General features: G+C 40.4%; 1 protein-coding gene across 4 annotated transcripts; it reads right to left on the bottom strand.

Annotated features, from left to right (window-relative positions):
- Nucleotides 1-252: 252 nt before the first annotated feature.
- On the bottom strand, nt 253-11,228 carry LOC121971170 (probable polygalacturonase). Of its 4 annotated transcripts, XM_042522312.1 has the most exons (7): nt 11,048-11,228; nt 10,338-10,401; nt 1,695-2,009; nt 1,483-1,603; nt 1,222-1,396; nt 1,071-1,141; nt 253-979 (listed from the first exon to the last, which is right to left on the bottom strand). In XM_042522312.1, exons 3-7 carry the CDS (start codon nt 1,794-1,796, stop codon nt 372-374), a joined length of 1,077 nt encoding a protein of 358 aa, XP_042378246.1. In that variant the 5' UTR covers nt 1,797-2,009; nt 10,338-10,401; nt 11,048-11,228; the 3' UTR covers nt 253-371. The 4 variants fall into 4 exon arrangements, with proteins under 4 accessions (XP_042378246.1, XP_042378249.1, XP_042378248.1 ...); XM_042522315.1 differs by lacking the exon at nt 10,338-10,401; XM_042522314.1 differs by lacking the exons at nt 10,338-10,401; nt 11,048-11,228 and adding an exon at nt 6,498-8,954.
- Nucleotides 11,229-23,585: the final 12,357 nt, after the last annotated feature.

Here is a 23,585-nt window from a genome sequence, read left to right as displayed (position 1 = left end):
TAAAATGTGAAATTCTTAAAAGACAGATCTAATTTTCAGATTTCTGCATCGGTTTCGTATTTTACAAATAATGTAAATCAACATTATTGTTTTTAATTTTTGAAATATAACATGATTGGCGGGAGAGTTAAAATGAAATATCATATCAAATGATTGGCGGGAGAGGATAAAATGAAAAATAAGTGGGTCAGAGATTTAAAAATTAGGTACTTGAGAATTTCGTAACTTTAAAGTTGCTCAATTTATTCAGATTAAATCTCAAATTTTTATATTTCTTAAATAAGTGGGTCAGAGACAATTGTGAATTTGAACAGTCATGCTCATCTCTTTGACAGCCTTATTTTGATTAATTAAGACGCAAGCATTTCTGACTAATGTTGCAACTCGGCGCATGGCGTGGGCGTCACATTGTACGATCTCCCCTCCACGAACGTGCAATTCCAAACCGGCTTCTTATTCACGAATATCTCCGCCGTCACGTCGGACACCAAGAGGTTCGTGAACGGCGACTGCGGCAGCCCCTCCAGCTTTCCGGCGATCGACACGTTCGTCGCCACGACATTACTGAAGCTGATCGTTTTCACCACCGGAATGGCGTTCGGGTCGAACTTATCGTCGGGGTGCTGCCCGTAGTTGGCCGTCATCCACAGCAAGTACTTCATGTTGGTCAGCCTCATCCCCTCCACAATCACGTCCCTCATGAAGCCGCCCCTCCCGATCCCCGTCTTGAGCCGCAAGGCCGACTCGGTGTCGACGGCGACGATGTTGGTCGCGTGGACGTCGGAGATCCCGCCGGACATCTCGCTGCCGAGCGCGATGGTGGCGCTGGTAGGGGAGACGCAGGAGAAGTTGGAAATGTAGATATGCTGGCTCGGCTTGTTGAATGCGATGCCGTACTGGTCCCACCCGCTCTTGATGGCGATGCAGTCGTCGCCGGAGACGACGTTCGAGTTCACGATCCAAACGTATTCGCTGGAATCTGCGCAATAACAACTAATTAATTTCTTTATCAATCAATCAATCAATTGATCGATTCAATAAATAAATAAACAACTAATTTAATTATATACCTGGATCGATTCCATCGGTGTTGGGAGATCTGATTGGTGCAAGAATTGTGATGCCTGCAACGGCGACATGGCTGCGGAGAATCAAAGCTCGCAGAATCAACAACGAGAGCAGAGACGAATTCTAACAGACAGATCAAAATCAATTACTTACTCGCAATAAACAGGATGAAGATTCCACGAGGGAGAGTCGATCAAAACGACATTGGAGACGACGACGTAGCTGCAGAACATGAACTCGACCAGGTAACCTCTCGTGTATTTGAGCTCTTCCCCGCGGAACTTATCCCACCATACTTGGCCTTGTCCGTTGATGCTTCCATTGTTCCCTAAACTCAAATTAAAACAGGCGAAGTTTTTAATTAAATCTCGACTGAAGAGTACTATTTTGATGAGATTAGATTAATATATATACCTGTAATGACGACATCAGTGAGATTATATCCCATGATGAAGTTGGTATATCTTGGTCCTGGTAAATCTCTTCCTCTGCCATAAGAAGGCAGTGGTGCAATGGTAGTCCACTCGTCCAAATTCTGCAGTAATTTTATTTATTAGAAATTAAAGTTTCTGAGATAAATAGTAAAGTACTGATGTATATATATGTATCGATGTTGGATTAGTTACCTGAGTGGCGAGGATGACGGCGTCGCGCTCGAGGAAGAGAGTGAAGGTGCTGGTGAGGTTGAAGGGTCCGGTGAGCCACCTCCCCGCCGGGACAACCAGCATCGCTCCGCCGTCGCCCGCCACCTGGCTGAGGTTGGCCACTGCCGCCGCGAAGGCCGCGGTGTTCGACGTCACGCCGTCACCGACGCCGCCGAAGTCCGTCAACTTCGCCACGTGCTTGCGGTTGGGGTGCCACCATGCTTCGTCGCCTGCCGCCGTAGACTCTGCGATCGACAGCGTAAGCGCCGCCACCCACAAGAACAACTTCCCTTGCGCCTGCGCCATGATAGGAGCGAGTCGATCAGAATAAATAATAGAAAAAGAGGTGAAATTAATTAAATAATATAATTACATGAACTCTTTTCAACTCCATGGCGAAAAAAAGACAGAGAGAGAAGAGATAGAGATAGAGAGGGAGAGGGTGAAGAAATTAGGGCGAATCGTAACACCTTTAAGGATGAAAATTGACTACAAATAGAAGGTGATTATTTTAGTTTTCCTATAATTGACATGAAATTAACAAAAACTCGTTTAATTCCACTATATGTGTAAATAGTTCACACTTTTAGAAATTTAGGCAACTATACATTCCGACTTAAATTTTTCTCATAAATGTAATCTTTTCTAAAATTTTAATGTAATAACTCAGGATAAAATATTGGATGTCGAAAATAGAATAATATCAAAAACACGTAATTAATAGGGGAAGGTAGTCTAAGTCCAAGACCCCTAGTCAATTTAACGATCGGCTATAAGTTGATCCTGTGATTTAGTTTTCTTTACATAATTTGGGGACGGATTATGAGGGATGTCTGAGATCAGTTTAATCATCTTTTGCTATAATCGGACAAAATATAAAAAATTTGAACTACTTTTTTTAAAAAAAAACTTAAATGATTAATGATAACAGTCAGGTTACTTCGTGAGCACCGGGGCTGAGTAGTCAGGTCAACTAGAGCAGGAATGATAGCACTTGAGCAAGAAAGTTGGAAGGCCTCATACTTAATCAAACTTCTTTTGATTACACTTCTCAATCTAACTTTAAGGAGGGTGATGATATCCGGATTACTTCCCAAGCATCGGGACTAAGTAGTTAGGACAACCAAAGTAGGAAAGATAGCACATGGTTAGGAAAGTTGGAAAACCTAATACTTAGTTGACTTAATTCGATTATATTCCTCAATCTGACTTGAAGGAGAGACAATTAATGGCATTTGAGTTATTTCCCTAGCATCTAACCTCAATGCTAAGAATCAGCTTCCACCAAGCACCAGAACTTGCTTTCACTGAGCATCAGGAATAGCTTACACTTAGCACCAAAATTAGATTCCACCAAGCACCATAATTAACTTCTACTGAGCATCGGAACTAGCTTTCATCGAGCATCGGAATTTGCTTCCACTAAGCACCGGAACTAGCTTTCATCGAGCCCCAAGTTTTGAAGCTTCTCCTTAGAAGTATGTAGCACCTTTTAAGTGGACGAAGGAGTAGTGGATGTTAGATTTGGTCCCCTAGATGTTTTTCTTTGAACACGTGACATCTCAATGAATGAAGAAGCAGGTACACTAGGGGAAAAAGTAGGATTAATAACCATTAGAAATGGCCGATGATACCTTTTTTCGTCGGTAATTGTTAGTATTAACCCTATTACCAATTATGAGATGATTATAAAGGGCTCCTTTTGTATCATATTTTATTACTAATAAAGGCAAAGTTGATTATTATATTTACTTCAATTCAGTGCCGAATGAATAAGTATAATAATATCTTAGAGTAGGAGATTCTAATCTACAACATATTAATTGGTTGAATTGATAGTAAGATATTGTAGATATACATAGAACACTACTCTTAACTGTTGGTCCCTTTGGAGGCCGGTGATGTGCGTAGGTTATATACACTTTTATGCATGTCTTGACGCATATCTACTTGTATTTCATTGGCATAATCTATGTTTATTACACCCTATTTCATTGTAATGTCATACTTCCATTATATTTTGTTCGAAGATCTGCTCTTTGCTTGTTTTGATTGATAGGACGCTATTTGGAGTAAAAATGGAGCTAAAACGCACACGGGAGAAACTCCGGAAGAATTCATGCTTGGGCCGTGTATGTCACACGGTCGTGTGGCCATATCATGCCTTGGTCGTGCCAAATGGCACGGTTGTGCTCCAGCACCAAATGTAAAGAAGGTCACGGCCGTGTGTCCCACACGGACGTGCTAAGCTTCCCGTGGCCAAGCAACACACGGGCGTGCCAAATGGCACAGCCGTGCCAAGTTTCCAGAGGAGAGAAAGGTCACAGTCGTGTGAATCCACACGGCTGTGTGGCCTCGGTAGAGAAGAAAAATGTCACGGCCATGTGTGCCACACGGCCGTGTGACTCAACCAGAGAAGAAGTCGTGTGAGGCCGTGTGGATCTCACACGGCCATGGGACGAAGAACACGGGACGTGCCATGCCAAAACAGAGCTGTGCTGAATTCTGGGCAGACTGCAGACCGTTCATAAAACGGCCATAACTTTGCGCTTGGTTGGAGTTTTTGGATGATCTTTATACCGAAACGTAGCAAACTTCAAGATCTACAACTTTGCTTCAGGTCCAACTGTCACGCCCCAGAGGAGTCCATGCCGAACAAAAATCCGGCAGCATATCCCCCAATCGGAAGCATTACTACATACAAAATATACCTCAGCCACACTCGGCTGGAATATATATACAAAATGAAATAAACTAACCACGCAATTAATATACACAGCCTACCCGGCTGGACATAAATGAATAAAAACAACCACACAGTTAACAACAGCCTACACGGCTGAACGTAAACACACAGCAGCGAAAGACATAAAACGAACGTAAAACCAACAACGACACTAATAGAAATACCTGTCATCACAGACTTGACCCAAAATTCATAGCGACTTACTGAAAACAAAATACACAAAATCAATATACCACCCCAAACGATAACAAAATCAAAACGAAAACTATCCTCGAGTGTGACGTGGGACCGGCGGCCGAGACTCTCCAAACATCCATGACTCGTCTATTTGTTACCTGGCGAAAGAAAACAAATTTGGGGGTGGTGAGTATTGGAACTCAGCGGGTAAGGAAAGATAGTGCATGAACATGAGGTAACCAAATAGAGAATGCAAAAAGGTATACAGTCTCATAAGGGGTAATCAATGCTCATACCTGGAACCATATCCTAGGCTAGATATAGAAGGTCAAAAATGGTACTAATCTGCTACAATACTGCTTGTAACTATAGAGGTAATGTGTCAGACATATAAATATTTCCAATAAATACACCAAGGTCTAATCGCCTACACCGAGAGCATATCTCAACATAAGACAGCATATCAGCATAAGTGAACAACAGCAAGAAGCAACGACAGCATAAATATATCACATCAGCATAAGTAAGCAATAATAACATACGTAAACAGCAGCAGCCAAAGCAGGCATAATAACAGCGTATGCACGGATGGTCACCTCGCCCACCTCTCTACATCATGACCCCTGTATGGTCGAGAGGCCGGATCAATGACAACTGTACCACCCAAAGGCCGCCACTCCCGCGAGTGACCGGATGGACAGGTGCTGAGTAGCTAACTAGCTACACAGCGAAGGGGGGTCCCTGCTGCTCGCAAACGCGTGGCCGAGTGCGGCACGACAGGACAAGCGACATCAAGTCCAGCTACCACTCTCTCGAGTGGCCGAGGATGCGGCATGCATGCAATGACATGATGCGAACAATGCAACAGTCATCATATATATAAGCAGAAACAGGTATGCTACATGGAGCCAGCACGCTCAATATCATACATAAATAAGCAACAGTCAAAGCATACAAACATGGTATCTAGTACCTGCTACTGATCATGGACAACAACAAGAGACTGTATAGATATGGAATGAATTTCTCAAAGATTGCGTGGAAGTATCAAGCGCAGGAAAAAAAAAGAGTGGAGTCAAGGTAAATAGTCCTTATCCAAAATAATTCATGCACTAAGATCAAAGTACTAAAAGAAAACAAAGCAAGAAGTACCCGCCTTTATTGTAAATCCAACTAAATCAATTCTCACGTCGAAGTGCCCATCTCGAATCAGAATCTGTAGCCAATATTATAGTTTAGCTACTCACATCATGCATAGTTCTTCTACTGACATTCATAAGGTAATCTATTTGGTATTGCTAACCGTACATATACAAGCTTAGTTTCATTAGGTAACTTTAGAAGAGCAACTACCAACATAATACAAATTCCAATTCCCTACAAATAAGTCGCAATCCGATCATAAAGCTATTCCAAATCCTCACCTTCATCTACTATCAAACCCAAAATGTTCACATAGCTTTAATACCAATAATCACAACCAAACAAAAATTTGCACGAACAGGAACCATTAAAACCTCCCTTCAACCCATTAAATTTGTCCACTACATCACAACCAGCTTGGGAAAATAGAAATTTCATCAAATCCGCACCCTTCATCCAAGACCGATCAACCAATCGAAATCATCCGGGAAGCAATGAGAGAAAAACGTAATTAATGAGCCAACTTCCCAAATCCATTTCGATGAATCAGAGCGCAGCAAATTAAAGGCAACGCAATCCACCAAAAGAAAAACAATAATATTTCTGAGACCAAAACCGAAATCGAACGAATCCTACAAAGAAGCATAGATGGCAACCAAACTTGCTACTAACCATTAACCAACCAAAATCACCTAATCCATAGCTACAAGGGAAACTACCTGCTGGATTAGCTAGGGCACAGCTCGGAGAGGGGAGAGGAGAGGATCGGCGGCTGCTGTGGCTCGAGGGGAAGAAATCACCGATTGTGTGGTGCTCGGCCGAGGACAAGGACAGGGAGGGCGACGGTGTCGGCGATGGGTTTAGGGAAGATGGAGTTCGGCGGGTGAGGGAGCTAGGGCACGGGAATAATAAGAGAAAGGAATTTATAAACTTAGGTATTTTTGATTAAGCCCTAGATTAATTTCTCAATCAACTCCCACTTAATTGGGATATCCAAACAGGCTTTTAGTGGGCCCATTAATGCATCCCCTCTAAATACGTCATACGAGCTCTGATTAATTCTAGAAAAATTTCTAAAAATTCTAATAAGATTATTGGTCAAATAACCTTATTATTTAAATCCTTATTTGGGCATCGTATTTTACATTCTCCCCCACTAATAAAAATTTGGTCCCTAAATTTATTACCAAACTTAGGGATTCCTCATCCAAAGATAACAACCAAGCAACATACTCGTACGCTACTCCAACCAAATATCAAGAATGGTAAGGACACTACTAATCCATGTGTTCGGTGCACAGGTAGCCTACCGATTCTACTCAAATATACTATAAATATAACTGGATAAGAACTACCCGTACCTATCAATAAGGGTGCAATAAAAATATAAACTGAGACCTTACCTTGGAAGGCCGATCCCTCGGCCCGCTGCGCCTTTTCCCGTGTGACTACATAAGCATGCCCCACATCTGAGCTCGGTGGTGGCATCGCTGGAACAGTCTAAGGTGGATTCGGAGGTGCGATAACCAGCTGCTGATGCTGGTACTAAAACTGTGGCTGGGGTTGAAAGGCCAGGTAAGGCTGAAATGGAGGGGAAAGGTCGTGCTGCACAGGATATGCCTGACGAGGAGACTCTGTGGCAGAGTACTGTGTGGTCGCTGGTATCACTGGATCCTCCTGGCTCTGGATATAATATATCTGCCCTTGGGAGCTTGGTTGTCGCTGTTGACGTGAATCACTCCGAGTCCTCTGAAGTCCTCTCTGCTGCCATGGCTGAGCGGGTCGATCTCCTTGAGATGTAACTTTAGTAGTCTCCAACTGAGCCTTCAGAGTACAATCCCGACTCTCATGGCCCGAAAGCTTGCAATAAAAGCATATCGAGTGGTCCAATGGACAATTGGGTTTGAGGTGACTTTTCGAGCCGCACTGGAAACATCTGGTCCCTCTACTATCATTCTTCCAATCTCGCTGAGGGGAACGAGAACCCCCATCCGAGGTTCGCCTTGTCTTCTGAGGTGGAGAGGACCCTCCAGAGGTAACCTGTGAGCTCTGGCCTCTTTTCTCCTTCTTCTGTGTCACTTGTTTAGTATTACTTTTTTCCAGGTTCACTTGCTGCTGAGTCATCTCAATGAACAACGCCCGATCTAACACCTCCCGATAATAACCACCTGGAAATCCTGACATCTTGAGTCATATGTATGCCGCAAGTCCCTGGGTAAACTGATGCATCCGATCATAATCCTGAGCCACCAGATGAGGATAAAACTCAGCCAATCTACTGAATTCTGTATTATACTCCATCACAGAACGGTCGCCCTGCTTGAGGTTCAGAAACTCCTGACGTCGAGCTAGACAAAATGTAACCGGAAAATACTGTCTCTCAAATACCTCCCGATACATCGGCCACGTGACGTGTTGTTCCCCAAAGATCGTCTTCTGCATGTTCCACCAAGTGACGGCCTGATCCCGAAGATGGTATGCAGCCAACTCCACCTTCTCTTCATCTGTACACTTCATGTACCCAAATGTGCTCTCCAAGTTCTTCAACCAGCTACGAGCCGCCCAAGGGTCAACACCCCCATGGAACAGAGTAGTTCGATCCTTCACAGACTTCGCCAACAAGGGTATTCAGGCTCTATCCATCACCCAACCAGTAGTGTCTGGAGCAGGTATAGAAGGTGGTACTCCCGGCGTCCGTAACTCATGCTCCCTAGTAGAGGTTGGAGGATTCCGATCACTGCTACCTGAATCAACCTCATTTGGGTTTCCTGTAAACTTCGTCTCCTGGCCAGTAGATTCGGGACCCATAGATAACGTGGGTTGTTTTCGTGGTCGACCTTGTCCACGGTGATGCACAGCAGTCGACCCTTTTTGTGCCATTCCTATTAATAATAAGTATGTAAGGAAAATGATTTAGCAGTAGACCACTTACATCCTATAGCTCGGAGATATCCTGCCGCTGCCTGGTCCCAAAACTCAAGAGTCACATCAAGGGTCGAAGCCAAATCGAAATCTCAAAAAAATAAAACCCAGAACACGGAATCAACTCGAACAATCATAAAGCGAAAAAAAAGATCGAACCTGGCTCTGATACAACTAAATTGTCATGCCCCAGAGGAGTCCATGCCGGACAAAAATCCGGCAACATCTCCCCTGTACGGGTGACAATCGGAAGCATTACTACATACAAAATATACCTCAGCCACACTCGGCTGGAATATATATACAAAATGAAATAAACTAATCACGCAATTAATATACACAGCCTACCCGGCTGGACATAAATGAATAAAAACAACCACACAGTTAACAACAGCCTATACGGCTGAACGTAAACACACAACAGAGAAAGACATAAAACGAACGTAAAACCAACAACGACACTAATAGAAATACCTGTCATCACAGATTTGACCCAAAATTCATAGCGACTTATTGAAAACAAAATACACAAAATCAATATACCACCCCTAACGATAACAAAATCAAAACGAAAACTATCCTCGAGTGTGACGTGGGACCGGCGGCCGAGACTCTCCAAGCATCCATGACTCGTCTATCTGTTACCTGGCGAAAGAAAACAAATTTGGGGGTGGTGAGTATTGGAACTCAGCGGGTAAGGAAAGATAGTGCATGAACATGAGGTAACCAAATAGAGAATGCAAAAAGGTATACAGTCTCATAAGGGGTAATCAATACTAATACCTGCAACCATATCCTAGGTTAAATATAGAAGGTCAAGAATGGTACTAATCTGCTACAATACTACTCGTAACTATTGAGGTAATGTGTCAGACATATAAACATTTCCAATAAATACACCAAGGTCTAATCGCCTACAACGAGAGCATATCTCAACATAAGACAGCATATCAGCATAAGTGAACAACAGCAAGAAGCAACGACAGCATAAATATATCACATCAGCATAAGTAAGCAATAATAACATACGTAAACAGCAGCAGCCAAAGCAGGCATAATAACAACGTATGTACGGATGGTCACCCCGCCCACCTCTCTGCACCATGACCACTGTATGGTCGAGAGGCCGGATCAATGACAACTGTACCACCCAAAGGCCGCCACTCCCGCGAGTGACCGGATGGACAAGTGCTGAGTAGCTAACTAGCTACACAGCGAAGGGGGGTCCTTGCTGTTCGCAACTCCAGCTACTACTACCCACGCGTGGCCGAGTGCAGCACGACAGGACAAGCGACACGAGTGTGGCCGAGGATGCGGCATGCATGCAATGACATGATGCGAACAATGCAACAGTCATCATATATATAAGCAGAAATAGGTATGCTACATGGAGCCAGCACGCTCAATATCGTACATAAATAAGCAACAGTCAAAGCATACAAACATGGTATCTAGTACCTGCTACTGATCATGGACAACAACAAGAGACTGTATAGATATGGAACGAATTTCTCAAAGATTGCGTGGAAGTATCAAGCGCAGGAAAAAAAAAGAGTGGAGCCAAGGTAAACAGTCCTTATCCAAAATAATTCATGCACTAAGATCAAAGTACTAAAAGAAAACAAAGCAAGAAGTACCCGTCTTTATTGTAAATCCAACTAAATCAATTCTCACGTCGAAGTGCCCATCTCGAATCAGAATCTGTAGCCAATATTATAGTTTAGCTACTCACATCATGCATAGTTCTTCTACTGACATTCATAAGGTAATCTATTTGGTATTGCTAACCGTACATATACAAGCTTAGTTTCATTAGGTAACTTTAGAAGAGCAACTACCAACATAATACAAATTCTAATTCCCTACAAATAAGTCACAATCCGATCATAAAGCTATTCCAAATCCTCACCTTCATCTACTATCAAACCCAAAATGTTCACATAGCTTTAATACCAATAATCACAACCAAACAAAAATTTGCACGAACAGGAACCATTAAAACCTCCCTTCAACCCATTAAATTTGTCCACTACATCACAACCAGCTTGGGAAAATAGAAATTTCATCAAATCCGCACCCTTCATCCAAGACCGATCAACCAATCGAAATCATCCGGGAAGCAATGAGAGAAAAACGTAATTAATGAGCCAACTTCCCAAATCCATTTCGATGAATCAAAGCGCAGCAAATTAAAGGCAACGCAATCCACCAAAAGAAAAACAATAATATTTCTGAGACCAAAACCGAAATCGAACGAATCCTACAAAGAAGCATAGATGGCAACCAAACTTGCTACTAACCATTAACCTTCCAAAATCACCTAATCCATAGCTACAAGGGAAACTACCTGCTGGATTAGCTAGGGCACAGCTCGGAGAGGGGAGAGGAGAGGATCGGCAGCTACTGTGGCTCGAGGGGGAAGAAATCACCGATTGTGTGGTGCTCGGCCGAGGACAAGGACAGGGAGGGCGACGGTGTCGACGATGGGTTTGGGGAAGATGGAGTTCGGCGGGTGAGGGAGCTAGGGCACGTGAAAAATAAGAGAAAGGAATTTATAAACTTAGGTATTTTTGATTAAACCCTAGATTAATTTCTCAATCAACTCCCACTTAATTGGATATCCAAACAGGCTTTTAGTGGGCCCATTAATGCATCCCCTCTAAATACATCATACGAGCTCCGATTAATTCTAGAAAAATTTCTAAAAATTCCTAAAAATTCCAATAAGATTATTGGTCAAATAACCTTATTATTTAAATCCTTATTTGGGCACCGTATTTTACACCAACAGAGAGGGAGACTTGTCTCCCCGTGCTAAATGGCACGGCCGTGCCTCCCAACCGTGGGTTCAACTGGACCTCTGCCCAGACTACAGACCAAACTTTGAACCGTCATAACTTTCGGCTCGGTTGGAGCTAGGGCTCGATCCAAGTATCAGATTGAAGATAATTTCAAGTGCTACAACTTTGGTGCAGGGTGAATCATGAGAAAACCTGGTTTAATTAGTGAAAAACCCGGTTTATCGGACCCCTGTTTTCCTGGTTTTCCTGAGCAGTTTGGAGGAGGTATATAAGAGTCAAGATCCCCATTCTTTGACTCACCTTGGGAGATTTTGGATCTGGGACTTCGTCCCTCTCCTTGGGGGAAGGGTTCTCCACTTAGGGGGAAACCCTAGTGCTCCATTCTCCTCCATCCCTTGGTGATCCATCCATCTATGGAGTGAGGAGGCATCCCCAAGACATCGGAATCATCGGCAAACATCTCTTCTTCCCCTTCCTTTCAAATCTAGGGTTGTAAGTATGCTTTTCTTTATGTTTTGGGGTTGTTCTTCCTTTGCAATGGAGTAGATCTCTAGATCTAGGATGTAGGGAGTATTTGTGATGTGATGAATGATGTAAAACTATGTAGATTTTTGCCATGATTCTATTCAATGACTTGTTGATGCATTGTTCTTGTGTGATGTAATGTGATTGTATGTAAACTCTTGTGGATTTGCCAATTTCCTATTTCTATGATTTTGCCCTATTTGTATCAATTAAATCTTGGATGTATTGTTGTGATTTGGACCTAATTCACATTCTTGATTGATTGTTTGAATGTCTTGTGGATCTTGTAGAGATTATCTCTCACTCGATTTTTCGAGGGAAGCACGCGTAAGGTGCAAGCCCGTGTAAGGACATTTGAGGGATAAGCTTAGGGGGGAAATACGATAATTCAAGAGGGTAGGATAGATTTATACATTAATCTTTATATCTTATGGGTTGAGAGGTAATGATTTTTATGTTGATTTTCCTAGGGATCTTCGTGACAGGAACATGCCCGTGTAAGGACAACATATACTCATATCTAATTGATCGCATTTAGGTATAGATTTCAGTCCTAAACCGGTTGTCTATTGCAAGAGAGAATCGACAACCTTCTACGAATGGTGGACAATTGAGAAATAAGATTTGGTAGATCATTTACATTGAATAACATCACAAAGAAACCGAAATCCTAGTATCTATTCCCCTCCATTCACTATGCTCATTCTCTCCCTCTTTACTCTCTTTCTTTTCTCTTCTATTTCTTATCCTAACATTTGTAAACCACTTTTTGATTGTCTAGATAATTCGTCTTGCGAAGTTAACTAGTGCTTAATCAACAGTCCCTGTGGATACGATAATCTTTTATATTACTTGCGACATTTCCGTACACTTGCGGAGGTCAACAGCCGGCAAGAGAGGAGGGGTGAATTGCCCTGAAAAATTAAATCTAACCTTTCTCGGATTTTCAACTAATTAAGAAACACTTGTAATAATAAAAAGAAAAGACTAATTAATGAAATCAGACACAAAGGGTTTACTTGGTTTGTAATCAGAGGATTGCTAATCCAAGGAAAGAATGTCACACTATCTGATGATCTCCTCTGTGTGGAGTAGCCTCTTACAGCGTTGACAGCACAAAAAGAAAGAATAAAATTGAAAGCACTGGATTACAAGTTGAGTAAATAATCTGTGCAAATCAGTGCTATATTTATAGCACTGTTCGGGGCACCCCAAAGGGTTCTGGGCACCCTGGGGGGATAAAACTTTATCCCCCAACGTTCAGATCGAGTCAAACCTCGATCTGGTCAAAATCCACTTTCGGGCGCCTGGAATGGTTCCGGGCGCCCAGACGGTCCGGGCGCCCAGATAGTTCGGGCGCCCGCACCACTTAAGTCAACCCAGTTGACTTTTTGTGGTCCGATTCCACTGCTCCAGTTCAGCTCGTCTCGGTCTGGGTCTTCTGTTTCGGCTCCGCTAGCTTGGGTGATTTCGGCCATCAGGAATAGGGCTCACCCGAACCCAAGTTCCGGCCTTCTCCTTGAGCAGCCTTCCTTCCCGGTTTATCATCCCTCGAATGTCGTGTACGTTCTTCTCATCCACCGGTGTACTCTTTCGCGGTCACCTCGTCCCTCTGACGCACCGAGCCCGTCGGCTCTCTCCCTGTGCCGTCCTTCTCGTTAGCCGCGTCTTCCGCTTGACTTCCTGTGTTCCTAAGCTCCTGCACACTTAGACACAAGGGTTAGACAAAACATGACATAACCTAACTTGTTTGATCACATCAAAACTCCTTGGGGTTCCAACAATCTCCCCCTTTTTGATGTGAGAAACCCAAGTTAAGCTAGGGTAAACATATGCAATAAAAACAATTAATTTGCAAATAAGTCCAAAAGATTTTTCAATTTAAAGAATGTATACCTCCCCCTAGACTTACTTAACATTCTTTTCCCCCTTTGATCACATAAAAAATGGGATTTATTTTTAACAAGTCTAAGGTAAATTCTAAAAAAAAAATTAAGTGTTAAAACTTTAAGTTAGAAAATTTCTAAGTAATCAAAAATTTTAAGTTTAAAAGAAAATTTTCATAAGTAAAAAAAATTCTAAGGAAAATTGCAATAGAGAAAATTTTCAAAGTTTTTGAAAACATAATTTTTAAGTTTCAAAAATTTCAAAAAAAAATTCTAAGCAAAAACTTAAAAATAATTTTTTATGCAATGGAAAACTTTCAAAATTTCTAAGTTAAAAACATAGGAATGTTTTTTCTAATTTCCAAAAATAATAATTTTCTAAATTTTTTTTCAAACACGAATATTTTTGCAAATATTTTCTAAAATAAATTAAATAACTATTTTAAAGTATAAGTCATTTAAATTAATGTCTTTTCAGCTAGTCAATTAAACTTTTCATTTCGATACTTGGCTTCCAGGCAGTGGCGAAACACTAAGTCTTCTTGGTTATTGGAGCAACAACCACTTTCTAGACAAAGCCGCATAAAGAAATTACATGTTTAATTCTCTTGCTGAAAATGCCACATCTAATTTTAATTTTTAAGTTAAACAAGTTTTTGGAACCCAATAGAGGTTCCTTCCTACAGGGTTAATCAAATATTTTCTAGGTATATAGGCTTTTGATATTTTTTTGATTTGATTTTGGTGAAACCTATAGTACCAGTTTAATCCTCTATAATTTTTAAAAGCAGAAATATTTGAACCGTTAGACTTTCTCAATCTTTCTATTTCTTCTTTTAATTTTTCATTTTCAAATTTTAATCTATCAAAATCCTCTATTAGACATGATTTTGCCAAAATTCTTTTTGTTTCTAAAATTTCATTTTTTAATTTGGTATTTTTATTTTCTAATTTATACATGGATTTTGTCATAGCCTTAATACTAAAGTAAAGCTGATCAGGAGGTAAGAGGCATACCTCACTTACCATATCAGACTTGAAGCCTGATTCTCCCCCTGCTTCGCTGCATTCATCTGACATCCCTCCCCCTTCATCGATGTTGGGTTCTGATGTACTTATCCCTTCATAACTTGCCATCAGTGCTATTCTGGCATATTCTTGAATCTCGGACTCAGATGATGAATTATCGTCCCAAGTTGCTTTTAGATTCTTGTGCTTCTTTAGAATCTTGACTTTGTCCTTCTTTAGTTCTGGGCAGTCTTCTTTTAAGTGTCCTTCCTTCTAACACTGGTAGCAACGCATCCTTCTTCTATTTCTTGGATTCTTTTTGTTCTGCATTTCTTTAAATTTATTAGATCTAAAAATCTTTTTAAAATTTCTTACCATATATGCTTCCTGATCCTCTTCTAAATCTGACTCGGGTTCATCCTTCTTGGTTGTGTTTAGTGCGATCATCTGGCTTGATTCCTTTGTTGTCCCTGCACACCTGGTTTCATGTAATTCAAGAGTAGAGAACAATTCTTCTAAAGTACTTACTTCCAGGTCTTTTGAAATATAGTAGGCATCGACGATTGATGTCCATTCTGGAGTTTTGGGAAACGCATTGAGTGCGTAGCGTATGGTGTCCCGGTTTGTTACTGTTTCATTGAGATTCTCGAGACCAGTAATCAATTCCTTCACCTTCACGTGTAGATCAGCTACCTTCTCACCTTTTTCCAGACGGATGTTCGTCAGTCTGTTCCGAAGGATATCTCTTCTTGCTAGCTTGGCTTTGGATGTTCCTTCGTGGAGTTCCAGGAACTTCTCCCAGAGTTCTTTAGCCGACGAGTAGCTTCCGATGCGGTTGACTTCTTGAGGAGGCAACACGTTCAACAGGTGATATTCCGCACGGTTGTTCGCTACAAAATCACTCTACTCCTTCTTTGTCCACTGGCTCTCTTCTTTTTCTTCTCCATTATGATTCGTCGGAGCTACAAAGCCATACTTTATAATTAACCAAATTTTGAAATCAGTTTTCAGGAATACCTCCATACGACGCTTCCAGTGTGCGAAGTCCCCCTCAAATTTTGGTGGAACAATGCTTGGTCCGGCCATCTCGTTGCTTCGATCGATGGTTAGTCCTCCTGAAACGCCTGGCTCTGATACCACTTGTTGGTCTCTTTGGAGGCCGACAAGAGGGGAGGGGTGAATTGCCCTGAAAAATAAAACACCCTTTCTCGGATTTTTAACTAGATAACAAAACTTGTAATTAAAATAGAAGAGGCTAAATAAATAGAATCTAAAACAGACGCAGAGGATTTACTTGGTTTGCAATCAGAGGATTGCTAATCCAAGGAAAAGATGGCGCACAATCTGATGATCTCCTCTGGGCGGAGTAGCCTCTTACAGCGTTGACAGCACAAAAGAATAGTAGAGCACAGAGAGAATGGATTACAAGTTTATTATTAAGACTATGCAAATCAGTGCTATATTTATAGCACTGTTCGAGGCGCCCTGAAGGGTCCAGGCTCCCTAGGGGGGATAAAATTTTATCCCCCAACGTTCAGATCGAGTCAAACCTCGATCTGGTCAAAATCCACTTTCGGGCACCTGGACGGTCCGAGCGCCCGGAATGGATCCGAGCGCCCGGACCACTTAAGTCAACCTAGTTGACTTTTGTGGTCCGGTTCCACTGCCCTGGTTCAGCTCGTCTCGGTCCAAGTCTTCTGTTCCGGCTCCGCTAGTTTGGGTGATCTGGGCCATCTGGAATAGGGCTCACCCGAACCCAAGTTTCGACCTTCTCCTTGACAAGCCTTTCTTCCCGGTTTCTCGTCCCTCGAACGCCGCGTACGTTCTTCTCGTCCACTGGTGTACTCTTCCATGGTCACCTCGTCCCTCGGACGCACCGAGCCCGTTGGCTCTCTCCCCGTGCCGTCCTTCTCATTAGTCGCGTCTTCCGCTCGACTTCCTGTGTTCCTAAGCACATGCACACTTAGACACAAGGGTTAGACAAAACAGGACCTAACTTAACTTGTTTGATCACATCAAAATACCTTGGGATTCCAATAATAACTTTTGTAATACTTGCGCGATTATAGTGATTACCCAAAGTAAACGTTCAACGAGCATGACCTTGGAGTAGGAGTCGCCCCAGACTCCAAACCAAGTAAAAACACTTGGTGTCCTTCTATGTTGTGTTTTAATTTCCGCTGCATTTACTCGATAGTTTTTCAAATAAGAAAAGTGAAAGCCACGAGCGCTATTCACCCCCTCCCCCCCTTTAGCGCGTCTCGATTAAACAATTGGTATCAGAGCTACGCCTTTCATTTTTTTTCCCTCCAAAACTATTTTTAAAAAATTCAGTTTCATCTTTTCACCGTTGGTCGGTATTAACGAAATATCACATTTTCAAAAATATGCAATAATATTTTTTTAATATATTTTTTATTTTTTAATATTTTATTAATATTTTATTTTTTAAAATTAGTGAATTGTTAGTTTTCTCTTAATCCCGCACTGCTAATCCAAGATCAAGTCTTGGAACAAAGTTTCTTGTTTCTGTGTGTGCAAGATTGTCTTTCTAAAATGGCCCATCAAGAAGGCTACAACACAGCTCGCCCGCCTCTCTTCTCTAGTGAAGACTTCGACTACTGGAAGCGCCGAATGGAGTCATACCTACAAACCCAATTCGAGATGTGGATGATCATCAAGACTGGGATCACTCTTCCACTCGACGACTCGAGAAAATCGGTACCATGCGAGAACTAGGACGCAGGTCAAATAAAGATGGTCAAGGCCAATGCCAAAGTGATGTATACTCTTCAATGTGGTCTAACAAAGGAGGAGCTGAACCGAGTCGGTCCATTCTCAAGTGTGAAAGAGCTATGGGAGAAGCTGATTGAGCTACACGAAGGTACTTCCGATATGCAAGTAAGTAAGCATGATTTAATAGATGAATTATTTGAGTTATATGAGCAGCCTAATACTACTCCAGACGAGCAAGGTATTGCATTGGCTGCATGTACAAGCAAGACAAAGGAGGCTAGAAAGAGTAAGGTGTTGAAGGCAACATAGTCCGAGTCATCAGACGAATCTGAATCCGACGAAGAAGAACAAGCAAGCTTCCTCGCTCTACTAGTACAAGCAAACATTGTCGAAACTGAGTCTGAGTTTGAGTCCGAAATCGAGAGCGAATCAGAAACCGAGTCCGAGCGAAGCCACGGATCCGTATCCGTTTCTAAAGTACCCAAACCTACTGTAAGCTCTTTAATTTCTGGTATTAACATAAATAATCTAGAAAATTTAGTTCCTTATTTGTTAAATAAATTGGCTAAATCCAACGTCCGGGTCAAGTCACTCCAAAAGGAGGTAACAACCCTTAAGGAAGCGACTAACTCGAATCCTTTGACTGAGCCAGTTCACATTGGAAGTTCAACTCAAGTCCAACAACTTAAGGAAGAAAATTCCAATTTGAAAACTCATGTTAAAGAACTTAAGGACACGTTGGAACGGTTCACGTTGGGTTCCAAGAATCTTAATCTGATTCTTGGAAAACAAAGAGTCATCTACAATAGATCTGGACTTGGATTTAAGCGTAAACAAAAATTATATTTGTCAATTATGAATAGATCAAACAGAAGCAAAGTCCAAGCATGGGTCCCCAAGTCGAACTTGGTTAATCAAGTTGGACTTGGACTATATTGGGTCCCCAAGGATCAGATACATTACCTTGATAGACCATATCGAGGCTATGATCCAAGGGAAACCAATAAAAAAACCATCGTTATAAATAAATAGAATTGGTTGATGATTTCTTTGTTTCTTTTGCTTTTTATTAAATGCTTAGATTAGGATAGATTAAGGACTCAGGCATAATTTACACTGATTGGTTAGTCCTAGAAGTTTCAAAAAGAAAATTAAATATGCAATTTCTTTGAAAGGCTTTGTCTATAAGTGGTGGATGATCTCATACCCAAGAAGGCCTACTGCCTCGCCACAACCTGGAAGCCAATCTTTGAAATGTGTATTTAATTGACTAATTGAAAAACCTAAGTCTAACTCAAATGTAAATTAATCCTTAGACATAATCTAAATTAAAGTTAACAATCTCACAACAACATACAAGGTTCCCTGATTGACAACTTAGAATCGGGTGAGATGGACCTAGGATGAACTTAGTCGAATTTATTTAACCTAATTTAATTTAATCTAATTAATCAACCTTAATTCAATTTAATCAATTTAATAAATTTAACTTAATTAATTTTAATCTTAATTTCGAAATTATAACTCATTTTAAAATCATAATTAATTTCATAATTATTTTAAAAATCATAATTAATTTCATAATTATTTTAAAAATCATAATTAATTTTAAAATCTTACATAATTTTATAATTAATTTTAAAATCATAATTAAATTTAAAATTACTTAATTCTATAAATATTTTCAAATTATTTTTTAAAATGATCATTACTTTCAAATCATTATAATTATCATAATTAATTTCAAAAAGTTAATTATCTTTAATTAATTTAAAATCTCAATCATAGTAAAAGTTCAAAAATCTTAATTATTATAATTATTTTTTAAAAATTATTAATTCTTAGACTTTCAAAAATCTTAATTAATTTTCAACTCATCATGCTTAAGATTATCATTTCAAATTTTTTTTAATATATTTTTAAAATCTTCAAAAATTTAAATGTTTACTCATTTTTTAAAAATTCAAACTCATTGAAAATTTAGACTTACATTTTAAATCTCAATATTTTTCTTAAATATTTATAAAATTAAAATAAAGTTAACTTCGTCTCACACTCACTCATAAGCCGAACATACTGGATAACATAAAATGGGTGAGATGAAAAATTAAGAAAATATAAAATAACTATTTTTTAATTACATGCTTGGACTTTAGAATCCTCAAAATTATTAAGGCATTAATCAAGGGGGAGTGAAGGGAGTCAAGCTAAGTTTAAAAAAAAAAATTCAAAATTTCAATTTATTTTTAAAAAAATGAAAAATGAATTATCTACAAAAACTAAGTATTTGCTCAAGTATTTTTACAAGAAAATATTTTTTAAGTTAAGTTTTTAACTTTAAATCTAAGATTCTATTAAAATAATTTTTAAGCTAAAGTTTTTATCAAAATCTGTTTTAAGTTGAGTACTTTTAAGTAAGTCCTTCTTCAAAACCTTTACGTTTGAAGCTAAGTATTAAAATTCTCAAAGTCTTTTTAGAGCAAGTCTTTTTAAGGCTAAATACTTGACAAAACAATTATCTTCAAAAGTTTAGCTAAGACTTTGATAAAAGTGTTTTCAAAGCAAAATTTTAACTAAGTTTTTTTTTAAACCTAAGTGTTTATTAAACTCCCTTTTAGCTAAGTTTTTAACTAAGTAATTTTCAAAACTAAACATTAAATTTAATTAAAATGTTTTCTAAACTTAGCTATTTAGTAAGGTGTTTTATCAACCCAACCATTTTAAAGCTGAAAATTGAGTTAAGTTTGTTTTTCAAAAAAGATATAAAAGTTTCAAAACTTATGTTTATCTAAGTTTTTGTTGAAAAAATTAAATATTTTTCACCTCAGGTGCAAACGCTGAGGGGTGCACGCAGCGAAGCTGAAGGCACCCTCATGGAGTGCTGAGGCACCTCAGATGGCATTGAAGGCGCCCTCCAGGAGATTGGAGGCGTCCTCCAGGAGATTGGGTGCCCTCAAGTGGATGAGCGATGAAGAAGTCAAGCCTTATCCACGCGCGGCTGCCCCGGTGATTGCAGGCGCTCTCAAGGGGCTTGAAGGTGCCCTCAACAATCTTTATAAGGCAGTCTCGACCAGCAGTTTGTATTAATCACATTTTGAGCCATCTTTCAGTTGCACTCTGCCAACGAGACGATCCGGCTGAGCTACAACAAGACTCCGACGACCCGAAGCTGTGAAGTTTCATTTCTTTGTTGTCGGTATAGTTTTTCTATTACTATTATTGCAATAACTTTTGTAATACTTGTGTGATTATAGTGATTGCCCAAAGTAAACGCTCAACGAGCGTGGGCCTTGGAGTAGGAGTCGCCCCAGGCTCTGAACCAAGTAAAAACACTTGATATCCTTCTGTGTTGTATTTTAATTTCTGCTGCATTTACTCGATAGTTTTTCGAATACCAAAAGTGAAAGCCACGAGCGCTATTCACCCCCTCCCCCCTTCTAGCGCGTCTCGATCCAACACTTCATTCCCATAAACCCATTCAGTGGTGTTGTCATTGGCTGGAGCTTATTCTTGGCCATCTGAAGTTGATGGTACACCTTTTTGAAAATGATGTTGACCCAGTGCTTGTGTCAATAAAAGTTCGATGAATAATATAGTTAGCGATCACAACTTTAATAATGAGGGTTGTTGGGTTATCGGGCCGCGAAAACCGCGTTTACGCGTCGCTGAAACCCCGAATCACCCATGCCACTGGATCTCGTGCGAAGAAAAACTTTCGAAAAATACGAGTACGAGTTTAAAACTATGATCTACAGTAGATCTACAAAGGAAAAACATTTTATACCTTTGAAGCGTGCCCTCACAAATCCCGCTCGTCCAACGGTACGCCGGATCTCGAAGTTGTCAACGTAGACAACTCTCTAGTGATATCCACACGAACAAGATGTGTTCTCTAACACTCAAGGATGGAGAAGAGAGCACCACAAGTGTGCTAGCACTCTCTAGGGCTCTCGGGTAGGATTGGAAGAAGAATAAAAGAAAAGAAGAGAACACACTCCTTTCTAAAATCTCTATGTGACTTTCACTAACCTTTCTTCTTGGATTAGATTCACTCTCCTTTCTTCTCCCGTGCTTGAAACCCACGACCAAGAGAAGAGAAGGAGCAAGAAGAGAGCTTAGGAGGAGGAAGATCACTTGAATGAGAGTTACACTTGCAAAATGAAACTCTTTTCATCTAATTAAGTGTTTTGTAACCTCCATGGGATACCAAGAGTCACAACTCTTGGTAACTCCCATGAGGTGGCACTTCACTTAAGTAACCATCATGATGTGGATCATCATCATTGGTCCACTTAATGCCAACTCACCAATGAGGTGGCATAAAGTCAAGTCAAACTTGACTCTTCATCTTCCTCTCAAGTCAAGTCAATCTCTCTCATGGTTGATCTAATCCAACCATTTAATTCAAACCAATTTAATATAATGAATCTAATTCATTTAATTAAATTGATTCAATGAGTCATAATCTAAATTAGACTCATTGAACACATGAATCAACTTGAGACCAACTCAATTAGCCCAATTAGGATTACTCTTAATCCAATTTGATTCATCAAATGAATCTAATCCTCTTGGTTCATCATATGAACCTAATCTCCATCCACTTGTTCTTTGTGTGTGACCCAATAGGTTCTTGTAACGTTGGCAATGCCCCTAAACTCATTTAGAAACATAAGTAATGAGCGGTATCTAGCAATACATCATTACTACCCAAGTTACAAGAATGTTGAGATCCAACATCACCTTGTGACTACTAATTGTGACTCCTCACAATATATGACAAGTGTCCTTCTATCCTAGACATCTAGATTGATCAATGTGAGGCATAGACCGTGTCATCATCTAATCAATCTAAATCTTGAACTCCAAGTAGACTCACTCAATCAAATGAGCTCAATATCTCATATTGACTCATTTGGGCATGGCCATGCACTTCGTGGTCTCACTCTATGAAGAATACCGATGTCTCTCCCGTCATATAGGAGGGATAGATCCCATCTACATCACTCACATCCCTCCGCATAATTTGTTACATACACAGTAATTGTCTTTATAGTCCACCCAGTTACGGATGACGTTTGACGAAACCAAAGTACATAACTCCTTGTGTAGGGAACCATGGTGACTTCAGGTCTAAGGACTAGTAGTCATACTAATAGCCACATGAGAAAGTATATGACACTCATATAACGATCCATGATACTTTCTCATGGCGGGTCATTCAGTATACATTCTCCAATGCATACTCATGTGTCAACTTGATATCTATATATCCATGACTTGTGAGATCAAGTCATCGAGTTGACCTACATGCTAGTCTTATTGCATTAACATTGTCCCTGAATGTTAATACTCGACTAGGAATGATTAAGAGTAGTGTTCCCTATATCATCTCACTATCGGTTCAACTAACTGATTGATATAGGTGAGAACCTTCTACTCAAGGACGTTATTATACTTAGTTTATTTGGCACCAATACAAGTAAGTATAATAACCAAAAACCAAATGCCTTTATTTATATAGAATATGATACAACAAGTCCAAAATACAATCATCAAATGATTGGCTCTAGAGCTCTAGCTAACAATCTCCCACTAGCACTAGTGCCAATCAGTGTAGGCTTTAAGCCCCAATGACCTAGTGTGACCATCATGCTTCCTCTGTGCCAAAGTCTTGGTCAAGGGATCTGCGATGTTAGCCTCTGTAGGTACTCTGCAAATCTTCACATCTCCTCTCTCAAATATCTCTCGAATGAGATGGAAGCGCCGTAGTATGTGTTTGGTCCGCCGGTGTGAGCGAGGTTCCTTCGCCTGTGCTATAGCTCCATTGTTGTCACAATAGAGCTCAATAGGGTCAGCAATGCTAGGAACCACCCCAAGTTCAGTGATGAACTTGCGAATCCAAACTGCCTCCTTTGTTGCCTCTGAT

The sequence above is a fragment of the Zingiber officinale genome, chromosome 4A (assembly GCF_018446385.1).
Source record: "Zingiber officinale cultivar Zhangliang chromosome 4A, Zo_v1.1, whole genome shotgun sequence".
NCBI classification, from domain to species: Eukaryota; Viridiplantae; Streptophyta; class Magnoliopsida; order Zingiberales; family Zingiberaceae; genus Zingiber; species Zingiber officinale.
Note: the sequence above shows the minus strand (reverse complement) of the source record. Positions and strands in the feature narration are given on the sequence as shown.